Source organism: Aulonocara stuartgranti (assembly GCF_965226115.1).
Source record: "Aulonocara stuartgranti genome assembly, chromosome: 2".
Taxonomy (NCBI): domain Eukaryota; kingdom Metazoa; phylum Chordata; class Actinopteri; order Cichliformes; family Cichlidae; genus Aulonocara; species Aulonocara stuartgranti.
Window position 1 is genome coordinate 26,956,456 of NC_138940.1, and position 15,684 is coordinate 26,972,139.

The following is a 15,684-nucleotide window of genomic DNA, read 5'->3' on the forward strand; positions in this document are numbered from 1 at the left end:
AAAACTGCCATAAATGTTGCCACTTAGCTGGCAATTACATGCAATCTACTCCTGATAATGCATTGGTTAACTGTGGTAAATCATCTGTTGCTCTCTACACAGACAGAAACATTTACACTTCACACAGAAATTCACATTTAACTATTATATTTGCACTCTGCGACCTCCCAGGTCTGTAGGAGTATAACCAGAACACAGGCAGCTGGCAGCCAGTTGAGTCGAGTCCCCTCGAGTTTGGCTCTAACGCTGCCTCAGGATTTCTGTGCATGAGATGAGCCATCTTGCACTTGCATTTACCAGAGTAGTTGGATTTATTTAATAAAATATCAACATTTTATTTCATAAAATATTAAATCGATATTTGGTATCGATTTGGTGTCGATTTTTTAAAAATCAAAATGAAACATATTACATTCATAAATTTTTCCTGCCACACATGGTCTTTATCACTGTAAAGCTTTATTTTCAAACATTTTGGTTTGTGATATTATGTGTGACGTGAAACAGACCAAAGTAAAAGGAGCATAACTAAACACAGAAAACATGAAAGGCGAACTCTGACATCTAAAGGTGCACCAAAGGTGTCGTATGCTCTCTCTTTGATGTTTTTGAAAAACTTCACTTTCAGATTTTTTCCAGAAGGAAAAAGGCTTTAAGGGCTTGCTCGAGTCTGCCCAGAGATCTGCTTGAGCAGTGTCTAACTCCAAAACCACGACACATGCAACCCAGCGCACCATCCTTACCTCGTGGACAAGCGCTAGAAAAATACCTTAGAATTTGGAATTGAGCAGTGTTTATGGATTAAAGGGTTTTTTCAGATGAGGCAAAATAATTAATGTATTATTTTTCCTTTTACCAAAAATCAATCGAATATTTACTGCTGAAGGCTTAAAAAGTGACTTAAAGTCAGAACCAGAGGATTTATTCACTGAATCCAAGCTGACTACAGTGGAGACACGTATAACGCTTTTGATTGCCATGTTTTAAGCTGAGAGAAGGCGAGTGTTTCGTACTCTGACCTTAAGATTTTAAAGCCTTTTATGTAAACAACTGAATGCCTCTGATTCCAGAAGGACCATTTATCCACCTCGACTACAGAATTGGACCGATTGTGGAGATAACTGCTGGCCAGAAGTCATACAAATTACAAGTAAATGTCTCTGCCTTACCGGCACCCGAAACGCAATGGTAAGAGGAGTCTCATTAAATGTAATTGGAAATGTCCAAAAGCATAATTAGGCCTCGCAAATCTGAGATTTGTAGCTCAATTAAAGAGCAGGACATCTCAGTAGGAGCACATTTTGTGTATTTGTGTGTGCCACCAGGTATAAAGACGGAAAGCTAATAAACCAGCGCCCAGAATTCAAGATGAAAAGGATGAGGATGCACCCTAAACATGTTTTGGAGATTAAGGATGTTTGTCAGGAGGACTCCGGGCTGTACACGGTGGTCCTGAAAAACAGCGATGCTGGGCTAGAGAGGAAGCTCAACATAACGCTTGTCGTCAACGGTATGTGTGTGTTGCTCTGTGAACCTCCAGTTAAAATCCCTCCAGATATTTTAGGAACAAAGCAGCAGTGTAAAGTTATAGAGATTCCCTGCCTTCCCAAGTGAGGAAAGTCGAATTTTTGTAGATTTAATTTGAAAATCTTACAAAAGAAAGGAGCAAAAGAGTAAAAACGTTGCATGAATCAATTATAAAGAGACCTGTATCTAGCATAAAAAAGTTATGACTTCCTGGAAAAATTGATTTATTAGCTCTCTTCTTCCCCCAGTTCCTCCTCAGATTCATGAAAAAGAGGTGGCAGATCCATCCAGCCCTTACCCCAGCGGCAGCAGCCAAACGCTGACGTGCACCGCCTACGGTGTCCCTATTCCCAACATCAGCTGGCAGTGGAGGGCCTGGGGCCCCTGTGTCCTCAACAGCACCCAAAGCAGAGTGTAAGAAAAACCTCAGCCCCAGACTCATTCTTATATAGCACTGGTAGTTTTGCAACTGTGTGTGTGTGTGTGTGTGTGTGTGAAGATAAGGTTTCATCAGACAAGACAGGAAAGGCGGGAAGAGCTGTGCATGAAGCGTTATGTGAGACCAAATAACAAGAAGAGGTCAGTGTGAAATTATCCACTGGCTCTGAGTGAACAAGAGAGGGAGGAGATGATAAGAAGAGAGAGAAGGGGGCAGCGGGGCGGGTGGCTGTGGATGAAAAGAGCTAATATATAGAGGAAGGTAGAGGGGAGGTAAGGAAGGAGGAAAGAGGAGACTAAAGGAAAGTGTCTGCTCGATGTCCAGCCAGCTTCCTCCCCCACACAGTAATAATGTGCCTGTCACTCTCCTGTGCTATGGTCCAGCTTTGTGCATAAGCAAAGACACACATACAGACACAACACACATGAAATGCACATAAATCTCTCAGGTGTGATTGAAGCTAACTAGAGTGCTACACAATACAAATACACACATAAAACATGCAATCATACTCACTTGTTTCCTATTTCTTTAGCCCCTGTGTTTTGTGCGCTTCCACTGAATATTGCTCTAATATCCACCTGCCTCTACCGTCTTCCTCCTAGGCTTAATTTTGGAAGATATTGCTGTTCTGACCTTTCCATGTCAACATGCAACATGAGTGCAGCTGCAAGGTTTCGATCCTGGTCTAAGAGGCAGTCTGAAACTCACAGCAGTGGCAGCTTTGGTTTAATTTTGGCTGAAAGTGCTCAGTTTTTATTTTGTTTTAGCCACTGTGGATCTAGTATGCCATTTCATGGACAGTGAATTCTGCCTCTATTTTTTTTTTCAATTTTCTTTGAATATTTTGAAATTCCTTGTCCATTGTGACGGTCCAAAATACAGCAAAGGACTTCCAGCTAAACCTGTCCTTCCTCACAGGCTCCTGTTAAGTGTAGCAGCACAGTGTGTTCCTGATGAAGTGTGCTTGATGAAAGAAAGTAATTTTACACTATCAGGCGTTTGCTTTTGTAATCTCGGTGGTGCTGGTCTTTTTCTTCAGAGCCTGAGAAATTACTTTCAGGAGAGCAATGTCTTGTCTGATGTTATCTCTGTATGTGTGTGCTTGTTTGTTGCATATACAAATCTGCTCATAAAGCACATTGTGGAGCTCTCTCATTCATGTGGCAACAGAAAACAAGTGATTGATTGATTGGTAATTTATTTCAACATGTGAACAATATACAAGTACATTTAGAAAAGAAATAAGAGAGAAAAAAAATATACTATACAAATTACATACAAAAAAACATTCTGATTAATTTACATGTTGAAAGGGAGTGGGAAGAAGTATACACTTATTTAATCCCACCCCTGTCCCATAAATTATCAGTGAATATTTAGTCAGCTTCCTTACTGATATAATTTGTAATAAAAATAGTGAACAGATTTCTGATATACTATATACTATAATATCACATCATGAATTTTTTGTTTGTTTGTTTTTAAATAGAGACATTCACTTAATTTAAATATTTTCCTTTTCTTTATAGATCGAGAAGATCATATTTTTATAACTCTTTTTGAACAGTTTTATGTTTGGACATTGCTTTAATTCCATATTCAGTTTGTTCCATAGTTTCACTCCTTGAACAGAAACACAAAAGCCTTTTCTTGTAGTACGTACCTTCATTGTTTTGAAGTTACAAAAACCCCTTAAATTATAACTTCCTTCTTTCAAAAAAAACATACTCTGAATATTACCTGGCAGTTCTTTATTTTTTGCTTTGAATAGAATTTGTGCTGTTTGGAATTTCACTATATCGTCAATTTTCAATATTTCAGACTGCAAAAATAGTGAGTTTGTATGTTCCCCATAACCTGCATTGTGGATGATTCGAATTGCTTTCTTTTGAAGAGTAAAAAGTGAATGTAATGTGGTTTTATAGTTATTGCCCCAGACCTCTGCACAATAGCTTAAGTATGGTGAAACCAGTGAACAGTAGAGAATATGAAGTGATGTTCTGTCGAATACCTGTTTTGCCTTGTTTAGTACTGCAATGCTTCGTGATACTTTGGAATGAATATATCTTACGTGAGCTCTCCAGTTAAGTTTTTCATCTATTATTACCCCCAGAAATTTATTTTCACTGACTCTTTCAATATCAACACCATTTATTTGAATCTTTGCATTTGTATTTAAACTACTATTTCCAAATAACATAAGTTTAGATTTATTCAAATTTAATGATAATTTGTTTTTATCAAGCCAGAACTTCACTTTACTTATTTCATTAGTCATATCCTCCAATAAATTCTTCAGATCATCACCAGAGCAAAAAATGTTTGTATCGTCAGCAAAGAGAACCATTTTTAATACTTTGGACACTTTACAGATGTCGTTAATGTACAAGTTGAAGAATTTTGGACCCAAAACTGACCCTTGGGGTACACCACAAGCAATGTCCATACATAAGGAGCAACCACCATTTATTTTCACAAACTGCTTTCTGTCACTTAAATAACTCCGGACCCAATCTAAAACTACCCCTCTGACACCATAACGTTCCAGTTTTCTTATTAATATATCATGATCTATAGTGTCAAATGCCTTTGTCAAGTCTATGAATAACCCAGCCACATATTGCTTTTTGTCTATGGAATTTGTGATGTATTCTATTGAATCTAATAGTGCCGATGATGTTGATCTGCTTGATCTGAATCCGTACTGACTCTCAGTGAGTAGTTTATGTTTATCTATAAATTTTTCCAGTCTGTTTTTAAACAGTTTTTCAAGAACTTTTGAGAATTGAGGTAGTAAAGAGACAGGCCTGTAGTTTGTGAAATGGTGTTTGTTTCCAGATTTGTATAGAGGTATAACTTTTGCTATTTTCATTCTGTCTGGAAATCGACCAGTTTGAAATGATAAATTACAGATGTATGTAAATGGTTTTATAATAGCCTCAATGACTCTTTTAACCACTATCATATCAATATCATTACAATCCAAAGATTTGTGATTTTTACATTTTTTGACAATTTCAAGAACTTCATTTTCATCAACGGCTGTGAGAAACATAGAATATGGATTTCTGTCAATCAGTGTATCGGGTTTTTCCTGTGCTTTCCCAGGATGAGTGATTGTTCTTGCTAAATTTGGTCCAGCAGTTACAAAGAATTCATTGAGACTATTTGCCACAACAAGTGAACACAAAAAGCAGGCCCTCACACAGTTTTACGATTGTTTTTAGTTAAAAGGAACGGTCTGCTATCAATATCTGAGCTCAGTGACTTGTTAAAAGTGCTGCTAGACTTCTATGCGAAATATGAAGCCTCATCAACGTAGCTTAGCATCGAGACTAGAACTAGGAAAAGCAAATAATCCCCTGGCTCACAAGTAGGTGGTTTTAAGGCGGCACATCACTTCTTAAACAGTATGGATTAGACAAAGGAGGTGTAATATCCTAATTACTGAGCCATAGACGTGCCAATAAGAGGAGTTTGATAAGTAATTTAGGAGTAAGAGAAAAGGCTAAAATTATTCTGCCTATGGTCCAAATGCTGCATGCGAACTCTTTACGGTCAGTAAAAGGATATTGTGTTTTATAAATTAGTAAATTTCTGCCTATCTACAGTCGTTTTGAATTGCACCTCAGCTTTTTGTATACTGCTAGGATAAAGGGAAATAGGTGTACCTATTTATTGAAATAAATATGGTATCTAAGGCAAACACAGAGTTTGTACCTTTATTCTTCAACACAGGCTGAACTCTGTCAGGCAGCTTTCTTGACATTTCTTTAAGTAGTCTTCAGGAAAGGTTCTCCATGCATCTTGAAGGACATTCAAAGCACTTGTTTGGATGTTCACATATGGAAAAGATATATATAAATCTTATAAAGTTTGTATCTGTCTTGTGTGAAACTTGTATGAAAAGCATACAAGAGTGAAAACAGATATAAGATCCCTTTTCCATATGGGTTGGCTGCCTTTTGTTCTGTTGCCTGTCAAAATAATGTTGAGGTCCGTGCTCTGGGAGGGCTGATAAGTGTTCCACAGGTATGCTTTTCATGCTGAAAGATGAAGCTGCTGTCAATCAGACACTCTTCAGACGGCTCAAATGAAAATCTGATGGTATTTGATTTCTGTGTTTATAATCCCCAACACCACTGGCTGAAATGTGTTAAGTACAAGGGCTGGGCAAGCATCCAATGTGCAAAGTACAATACTGTAAATTGGTATTTACAAGTTATCATTTTTTCGTATGCACATTTACCATCAGTAAATTATGTAGAGAGTAAAATAAAACTGACCCCTGTGGCCTTCTGCTAATGCAGAGTAGTGCAGATGGGTGAAAATACTAAATAGAAATTTCATTAGTTTTCCTGTGATGTTCGCACTGCGGATAGTCATAATTGATAGAGTAATTTGTCCATTAACTGCTAGGACACTTAGGACATAATTGCATTGGCTCAGGGCTTCAAGCTGATGTGAAATGCTATACAGTCTGCGGGAAAAGACTTCTCATAAAACATCAGGATATCGTTCAACGTGCTCCTTAATTCTCACCCACTGCCCACTCTGTGCTGCACATGTCAATGAGGCGAGGTGTCATGAATGTGTTTCTGCTTCCCTCCAGGGCCCGACAAGACCGGAAGAGCCGGAGTGACAGGATTGCAGAATGTCAGAACTGGCAGGACATTAACTCGGAGAATGCGATGAATGAAATTGAGCCGATCGAGTCGTCTCTCGAAGTTGTGGATGGACGAGAGAAGGTTCGTCAGGCCTCATTGCGATTGTTACTGGTTTTCTGTGGACAGACATGCTCTGCTTATAAATTGATTCTCTGGGGTAAAGGATTACAGAATATAATTACGGCCTAACCCATAAGAAGGCCTTTCTGTAAGTGGACCTATCTGTGACCTGTGATGTTTTTATGTAAGTGTCCCAAATTCTAAGCTCCATAACAAAATTTGTCAATCAAGAGCCATTTCCACAGTAGAAATATTTAGAACAGTCTTCCTCTGCAGACTTCCTGCAAGTTCTAGTTATAAACACATCCAGGCACACATGTACGCGTACCCACGCCTGCACATTTATAAACCACAGCTGTAAGAGGAAATTATACATACACACGCTCACGCTGCAAACGCCCTATTTTTTTCACTCACACCTGAGCGAGTTTGTGTGTCGTTGGTCTGTCAGCAGAAAACCTGATTTTTACACGACAGCAGATTGCACTTTCTTTTAAAATGTGCGTCTCCACGACATGAATTAAAGTCTCGTCCTCCTTTCCTCGCCTCGCAGAGAGTGAGCAGACTTCTGATTCGCAATGCCAGCGTGTCCGTCATGTACAAGTGTTCTGCTAAAAACAAAGTGGGCAAAGATGAGCGGCTTATCTACTTCTATGTAACCAGTGAGTATGTGTGGTTAGATATCTCTCAAACACAATGCGAAACAGGAGCACTCACAGAGCGCAACTCCCCCCAAAGGCCAAGGGCTATACTAAAACTTTGATATTCTTTGCTCATGTTAGCATTGGTAAGGTCATAATCGAGTGTGCTATATTATATTATATTTTGTGTCATTGTGAAGTCATATTATGTTGTATTGAAAAAAATACGGTTTTGAAGAGCTTAAACAAAGAATGATGACTATGTTGCTTCAAAGTTTGGAGAGGATTGAATGGAAACTAAAGCTTTTTTCCTTATTTTTGTGACCCTGACCTTTGACCTTGAAGTATTACATACTAAAATTGTGTATTTTATTATCTTTAGTATATGATTGGAGCATTTTTGGCTTCTATAAGCTATAAAAACTCGAGCTTTAAGACATATTCATCCAGTGTGTGATTCTGCAAAACTTTATAGCGTCATTGTGACATCATAGGGTGTCATATTGAAAAGACAAAAAGTGTGTTGCACAGATCTATCATATGATATATTACTTGACATGGTTTCTTTAAATGTTTTTCAAGATAAACTTTGACCTTGAGCACTAACAATGAAGGTCAAGGTCAAATGCTTAGCCAACCCAAGCGCTCATGTCCCCCGAGGCCTAGTATATTGTTCTGAAGCTTGAAGACGATCCATAAAGAAGACAAACAAACAAACTGCCTTTCCTCAGCTGGGAGAAAAAAATAGGAGCTTGGTTGGTTTTAAAGCCAAAGGTTGATCAATGATGATCCAAGTTTTGCTGCACTCTATTACAATAAAGCTGAGCAGAGTTTGTGGTGGAAAATTAGATTTGAAAAATTAATTACCTCGAAAAATAAAAAAGGTGGAAAGATTTTCAAATTGATTTCCCGGGCACAAGAGCCAACGGGTCATTCTGTTCTGTCACAGGACTCAGTCAGCTCTGATCCTCTGCAGGAATAACAAAGCTACTCAATGTATGATAAGCCTACACAGAATGCGCACTGCAGTATGTAGTATGATCTGTGCTCAAATGTTCCAGTAATCCAATAAAAAACAAAAAGCATGTCTGATTTCAATTTGGCACATCAAGGTTGCTGCGCCGCTTCCAGCACCCCAACTAAGCTTGGATTGCGCTCTGGAAGTCACGGTCTGACCACTTGCAGGTGCCCGTTTGCAGCGTGTGCTGGATCACATCCAGCGAGTCAAAATGACAACACTTCAACTCGAATTCCCCTTTGAGAACATGAGACGCAGGGGAGCAAATGGGGGTGGATGGTGAGCTGCAGTTTTGTTTGTGGGGACAAAAGAGCTCCATGATGGCACATGCCACAGTAGAACTTTCTGTCCAATTCTGGCCCAACTCTGGAGGAGGAGTATAGGGTACACTCCCCACAAAAAAGCCAGGGGGAAGGGTTTCTGGCTGCACACATGACTTAATGTGCCTTCTTTTGACTTGGGCACTGCTCACTTTAAAAGCGATGATCTTCCATGTGAAAGTTGGTTTGGTTTGACGCAGCAGGCTATGTTCGGGCTGAAATCGCTGGCATCCGTGCACCGGTGGCCAGAACAGGACATCAGGGCGCAACCAAAAAAAAAAAAAGTAGAGCTCCTTTGTGATAGCAGCCCAACTCAAAACACTCAAAGCAACTTGTGGGGTTGTTCTTTTAGAACTATTAGAAGTCTGTGCCCAACACCCTGTTGCCTCTTTACGCTTCCATGCCAAAGAAATAGTCCTTGTGAAAATAACTCACACTGAGGTTGCCCTGCCATTAAGGGCCTAGTGGCAGTGTAACAAGGCCTAATGTTGCTGCAGAATTTCTTAATCCTGTGAGCAAGCACAAACAAAACTTCTCTTTCATTTTTGCTGGGATCCTCATAACAAGGCCGTCCTACATGCATTTGTTGGTTTATATTTTATATAAATGGCATTTTTTGAGGAGTATTTATTAATGTGTAATTCAAAGCCTTTCTGTGTAAGGGTAACATACCAGCCTGCCTGTTCTTCTCTCATCTTTAAAGCCATCCCCGAGGGCTTCAATGTAGATGTCCAGCAGTCTGAGTATCCCCTGGAGCAGGAGAAAGTGTCTCTCCTTTGCAGTGCTGATAATTACACCTATGAGCAGCTCCACTGGTACCGTCTTGACCCTCGGGCCCTGCAGGACGAGGAGGGTAAGCCCCAGGAGCTGGACTGCAAGAGCGTGCACCTATATGCTGAGGCTCTCCGTGGTGGGCTCTCCTTCCAGGAGCCCTCCAACAGCTGGGTCTTGGACTTCACTATTAACTCCATCCAGCTGCAGGATGAAGGGCATTACGTATGTGAGGCTCAGAGCAGACGCAGTGGGGAGAAACAGTGCCTTTTCAGATACATCTCTGTCAAAGGTGAGCAATAAGGGGGAATTAAAGCTCCAGACACAGAGATGCAAACACACACACCGCTGAATGCAGAAAGCAGAGTCACTCTAACTCCAGCGCACTAGGCTGCACCACTAATTATAGAGAAAAACTCAACTTTTGGCAGTGGCAACACACATGGGTCGCAGCGGAACTGGCGCTGAGATGCTAGAGGCTTAAAAATACCCACACTCAAAAGATCCCACGCAGCTCGATACCCACATCCACACATAATGGAGAAAATACTTGATGCCTGCACAGCATCAATATGTAGGGACATGAAAACAGAGCTGAGATGCAGCAGGGCTGAAAAGCACAAACAAATTCCTGCCTCGCTCGTGCTGTTTGCTGTGTAAGCTTGCGTCAGTGCCTGGAGGACATATGTACGCTTTAATGGGATCTTCTTCCTTTGAAGCACTTTGAATCACCTTGTTGTTGAATTGTGCTATACAAATAAACTTGCCTTGCCTTGCCTTTTGCCCTGATTTTCAAACCCACAAGAGTGCATCTTGTACATTTGCCCTCTTTGAGTTGATATAGTGTCGATATAGTGAAATAATTTTGATTTCACCTTCTCCATTGCTGATCTGTCTCTGGCTTTTGCTCTCCCTTCTCTCTCCCATCGCAGCCCTGGAGGCACCACGCTATAAGCGCAGCCTCACCAACCAAACAGTGAATGTGACCGAGTCTCTCACGATGGAGTGCGACGTGGAGGGCAGACCTCTGCCCCGATTCTTCTGGTTCAAAGACAACCAGCCTCTCCACCAAATGTCAGGTGCATGAATAAATCACAGCAGCTCATACACGTGTTTGTAGGACGGGGCTTTCGCATTCACACACGCACGCCGACAAGAAGTCAGAAAGCCTGCCCCTGTGAGGCTTTATTTGATGGGACTCGTATTATCCACTTTACATCCCAGTAGGCTTTGTTAATGTTTACACAGATACATCGACTCAGTGTGATCAAATGTCAGTCCAGCTATTCAGGTAAACTTCTTGTATGTTTAATGTTGTGCTTTATTTTCTGTCTTTTCTGCCTCTGAATGATTGATAGGCGCAAAAATAGCTGAAATCTATAGCTATAATACTGTAGTGCAGTTTTCCAAGTGGAAACATAAGTAGCTCTTTTTGTGAGTGACAGCCTCGGATTGTTTTTTCTCAGTGTGTGCGATTGCTTTTGACATTACCCTCTCATGTTTTTGCAAGCCTGGTCAACAACATGCTAATAACGTTGCCGTCACACATTCTCTCCAGCAAGCCTGCACTCTTGGAACAATATTTTTCCTCATGTAAATTGTGCCTCGGTGTAGGATTTCTTCTACACTTTCTTCCTGGTCAGCACAGTCAGTGCAAACACGATGCACTGCAGGTTGCTGTGTGTGCACAACAAAGTGTTTTTCAGTGGTATTCAGTCATTTTTGGCACAACCGGCTGCAACTTTATCACGGCCCCCTTGTCGAGTCTGTGACATTGCCATTTCTCAAGATTACACCGTTGTCTTCTTGGAAAAATTCACCTCCCGCGAGTGTTCAGATTTAGGAGATTAGTCAAATGCAGATCAAGCATTCCACTGTCATGGATAAATGGTCTTTGGGATTAGATTGCAGTGTTTTTGCTAAACATTGGACCACTTCAGAATGTTTTTGTCCTAGCTATCAATCCAGAAACCAAATAAAAAGGAAAGGTCTGGTTCTAGGATACCATTGCTTTCCTTTACAAGCGCACATCAATCCCACACACTCACACTGTGGAACAAGTGGGTCAAATAGAACTTGTATCAGCAGTTCCTGTCATGATGTTTTTGCTGTAGAGCTCCTCACACATCCACACACACCCACACACATAAAACCCTCTCAGGCCGACACAGCTCATTAGCTTTTTAGTCTCTTCTTAATATCTGAAGGTGATGAGCCTGTAGGGTGGGTCAATGCAAGTCTGAATAACAGCTGATGCCCTGGGATCACTCAGAGGGGACTGTTTGGGGTGCGCGGCGGGATGATGGAATAATAAATGAATGCTACAAATGGAGGTCCAGAGGTGTGACAAGAATTCAAAAAGGCGCTGTGGAAAATGGTGCTGAATTCACAATGCGAAAGGGTGAAAAAGTGGCACTAAAGTCACAGCACACAGCACAGGCTTCGAATATGGGTTTGACTGCGTGTCACTAACAAGTCCCCCCCATCTCCACCCCATCCCCCGGTGCCTCCTTCGCAGGGATCCAGCTGCAGGATTCAAACCGCACGCTGAGTATCCAGCGGGTCAGAGAGGAGGACGCCGGTCTTTACACCTGCACCGCCTGCAACCAGCGCGGTTGTGTCAACTCCTCAGCCGCCGTCAGCGTCATCGGTGAGACAGCCGCACGCACACACAGTCACAGAGACACCTGAATCTATTCACCATACGCTCTCCCGGCTCTCTCCGTGTGCTTTTTCGAGTGCACTCAGGCCTGAAATCGCAGTTGTCCTTGAGCTCACATCTTCACCTCTCACACTCTCACCGTAACTCTAGTTTTTGTGCTTTTGTTATGTGCGGCTCTCAAATCATAGTCATCAGCCAGTGAAACACTGTGTTTTCTCATTCAGCTGGTGAATGAGTTTGCTGGAAGTGGTTTTATGGCCAATGGCTGAAAGTCAGCCCAGCACATTTATTTAACTCTAACGATTTTATTTAAGGAGTTTACTAGAAAGCTGTGGGGCAAATACTTTGTAATTTAGTGCCCTCTATAGTTGGTAAAAGACCAGTCCATGTGACAGGGCTGAATAATTTTCAGCAGTGTGTGTGTGTGTGTGTGTGTTTTTAAACCCTTTGCATCTAACACTGACTTTCTTCCTTTCTTTCTTTCCGATAAGGATCAAGTGACCGGGCCAACGTGGAGATTGTAATTCTTATCGGGACTGGAGTCATCGCCGTTTTCTTCTGGGCCTTGCTCATTCTCATCTTCTGCAATGTGAAGCGGGTCAGAGGGCGCCACTTATCACTGTGTCTGAGTTTGTGTCTGTGTGTGTTTCGAGAGGAGCCGACAGGCTGTGACGGAGGCACTTTGACCCCTGACTCCTGTTTTGTCTATCTTTGAGCACAATCTGTTTGTTAGAGATAAGTCTGTCATTTACATCCAGAGACAGTTAGTGATATTTTCTTGGAGCGCATAGAGCGAATCATTTGCTGCTGTTAGCAACAGCAACAAACGTGGTCATAATGAGAATCCATTTGCTCTTTATTTGCACACTTGGTAGGGTGAGTCTCTCTTTTAATTAGAGATGGCTTTCCTTTTTTTTCTCTCCGTCTTGCTTGCAGCGTCTCAATGTTTGTCTCTCCACCTTTCGTCTGTCTCTAGCTCTGCTCCTCTATGCTCCATTTTTCTCAAATACCTTTCTAATGATGTGTATTATGGTCAGACATCTCCAATTTAGTCTTGTCTGTCCAGAGCACATTGTTCCAAATGCAACCTTTCAAACCTAAACCTAACTTTTCAAACCTAAGCTGTGCTGCCATGTTGGTTTTATAGAGAGATGAGGGTTTTCTACTTAACTGTAACATTTAATCTCCTCACTGAGGCCTATAGAGTCTTTGGTGTAGCTCTTGGGTTTTTTTGCAGCCTCTCAGAGTATTGCACGATCTAACACTGGGGCGGATGTGCTAAGGTGCCCAATCCTGGGAAGATTGTCATTATGTTAACACACACCTGAATTCTCCAGACCAACAAACTTCTGCTTTTACAAGGTGCTCACTGATGTGCCGATGCACTTAACTTGCTGATAATCAGTTACTCGAGTACATTTGATTTCAGCTGTGGTTCAGGTGGTAGACTGGGTCCTCAATCAATAGGTAGGTGGGTGGATTGATTGATCATCCAGTCTGTCGAAGTATCCTTGGGCAAAGTACTGAATCTCACACTCAAATGCATACATTTGAGTGTGAGTGTGTGTTTGAATGTTAGATAAAATTGCTTAGGCATGAAATTTAGTGCTTTATGAATGTGTATGACTGGGTGAAGGCATTATAGAAGTACCAGTCCATTTTACCATTAGCAGCACTTGTCTACCTCTTAATTCATGTGGAAGCAAAAAGGATGCACTTAGTTGTTTACTCTTTGCTTCTGCATTAGTGGTTCGATTTTTGTTAAATAAATAATGACGCAGTGTCACCTGTCAGGTGTAAATGTTCATCTCAGATTGTATTTGCCTAATGTTATGACCTGCTAAAGACCAAATTATTTTTTTATGATGTCCTGTTATATAAAACCTTAAAATTGAAGAAGGCTGTACTTTGTACAGGACATATTTGACATATTTTATTTGGATCAGCACTTTTAATAGTAACAATTGAACAGAATACTTTAAGGTCTTCATCTTAGCTAGTTAGATTGCATTGCAACTTAACTGCAACCGTAGCATCACACTAACACTAACAAATGCCAGGTCATGACAGGAGGCTATAAAACATATGTAAACACAACATGAACATACCACATGTAACTACAGTAATAGGCAGTAAACAAAGGTGTTGCTCTCACTCCTGAATAGAAAAGAAGCTCAGTTAATGACATCAGCAACACCCGTGTTTACCTTCTGTTTCAAGTCAACATGGCTGCTGTTGCATGTTGGGCTTTGAAGGCTGCCAAACAAACAAACAAAAAAAAAAACAGGTGTCCTTTAACTAAATACACATCCAGAGACAAACACAGAGCACAAAAGCATTTACTTTTTAAAAGTGTGCTTTTAATGCTTTGTACACAGCACCGCAAATGCACACGGTCTGTGCTTAAGCCACCAGACAAACATTCACTCCCTAAAAGTGCATTACTAATGTCACTTTGCATGCTAAGTAGCTACTAAGCTTATCAGCTGCAGCATTTAGTTAGTGATGAGGTCATGAAGACTCCTGCTAACAATGCCTCATCCTTCGGTGGCTTTCAGTGGCTGCTGTCAGTCAAGCGCAGATGGGCCACTTTATTTAATATTTCAATACAAATCATTTTCTTTGCTTTCAGCAATAAAAGAAAAACACTAAATGTGCTTTAAAAGAGCATGCTGACATATTTCTAACTCTAATAAGAGCATGACTAAAGGTAATTTCACTCGTTTGCAGTATACCATCGACCTTTCCTTCTTTCTGTCCTCGTGTTATTTACGTTTCACATTTGCGCTGCGTGTCCAAGCGCTTCCTTTCCAAGATTCCCTGTTATTCAGCCCACCTCTCGTCTCACCTTGAACTTCAGGTTAACCCAGCAGACATAAAGACAGGTTATCTGTCAATCATTATGGACCCGGGGGAGGTGCCACTGGATGAGCAGTGCGAATACCTGCCCTACGACTCATCGCAGTGGGAGATCTCCAGAGACAGACTCCGGCTAGGTGGGTAACAAGGAACAGTGAGAAAAAAGGGATGGTTGCTAAAGTAGCATAGGAGCCTGAGGTATGTGTGAGGACATGAGCAGGAGTGGATGAGAGGCAAATAGATGGGTGAAACTGTATTACTTTTCCATTTCCACAATCCATAATGGCATGATTCTGGATTGCTGCCAACTGGATAGAGCGCTGCCAGCAATAGTGCTAATGTTAAATATGTGCTCATTCCCAGAACAGCTTTTTAAAAATGCCCAGAAGAAAAGCATCTGTTCCACGACAGCAACTTATGGGAGCATGTTGTCTAATGTCCCGTTGCTCCTCCTTGTCTCCATGGATGCCATCTGCAATTTTTTTCCCATTGCAGATGGAACTGTTTATGTATTCCAGTGAGGCTAAAATCAAGCACGCATCAATCAATAAGCATGAATATCTTGTTGATTTTCTGCTCTTTCTCTTGACACAGGAAAAGTTTTAGGGCACGGTGCCTTTGGAAAAGTAATTGAAGCATCAATCTACGGCATTAGCAAGAGCAAAGGTTTGGACACGGTGGCTGTCAAGATGCTGAAGGGTGAGATTTGGCTTTGTG

At 41.2% G+C, this 15,684-nt stretch overlaps 1 protein-coding gene across 2 annotated transcripts in view; it reads left to right on the plus strand.

The window, feature by feature from the left end:
• flt4 (fms related receptor tyrosine kinase 4) overlaps positions 1 to 15,684 on the plus strand; it is a 52,815-nt gene that overhangs the window by 29,169 nt on the left and 7,962 nt on the right. For both annotated transcript variants that reach the window (XM_082508097.1, XM_082508098.1), the window contains exons 8-18: positions 1,071 to 1,188; positions 1,326 to 1,510; positions 1,776 to 1,941; positions 6,582 to 6,717; positions 7,250 to 7,358; positions 9,379 to 9,738; positions 10,379 to 10,525; positions 11,965 to 12,096; positions 12,600 to 12,706; positions 14,969 to 15,104; positions 15,562 to 15,666. In XM_082508097.1, the coding sequence (XP_082364223.1) occupies positions 1,071 to 1,188; positions 1,326 to 1,510; positions 1,776 to 1,941; positions 6,582 to 6,717; positions 7,250 to 7,358; positions 9,379 to 9,738; positions 10,379 to 10,525; positions 11,965 to 12,096; positions 12,600 to 12,706; positions 14,969 to 15,104; positions 15,562 to 15,666 (1,701 nt within the window). The remainder of the gene's footprint in view (positions 1 to 1,070; positions 1,189 to 1,325; positions 1,511 to 1,775; positions 1,942 to 6,581; positions 6,718 to 7,249; positions 7,359 to 9,378; positions 9,739 to 10,378; positions 10,526 to 11,964; positions 12,097 to 12,599; positions 12,707 to 14,968; positions 15,105 to 15,561; positions 15,667 to 15,684) is intronic.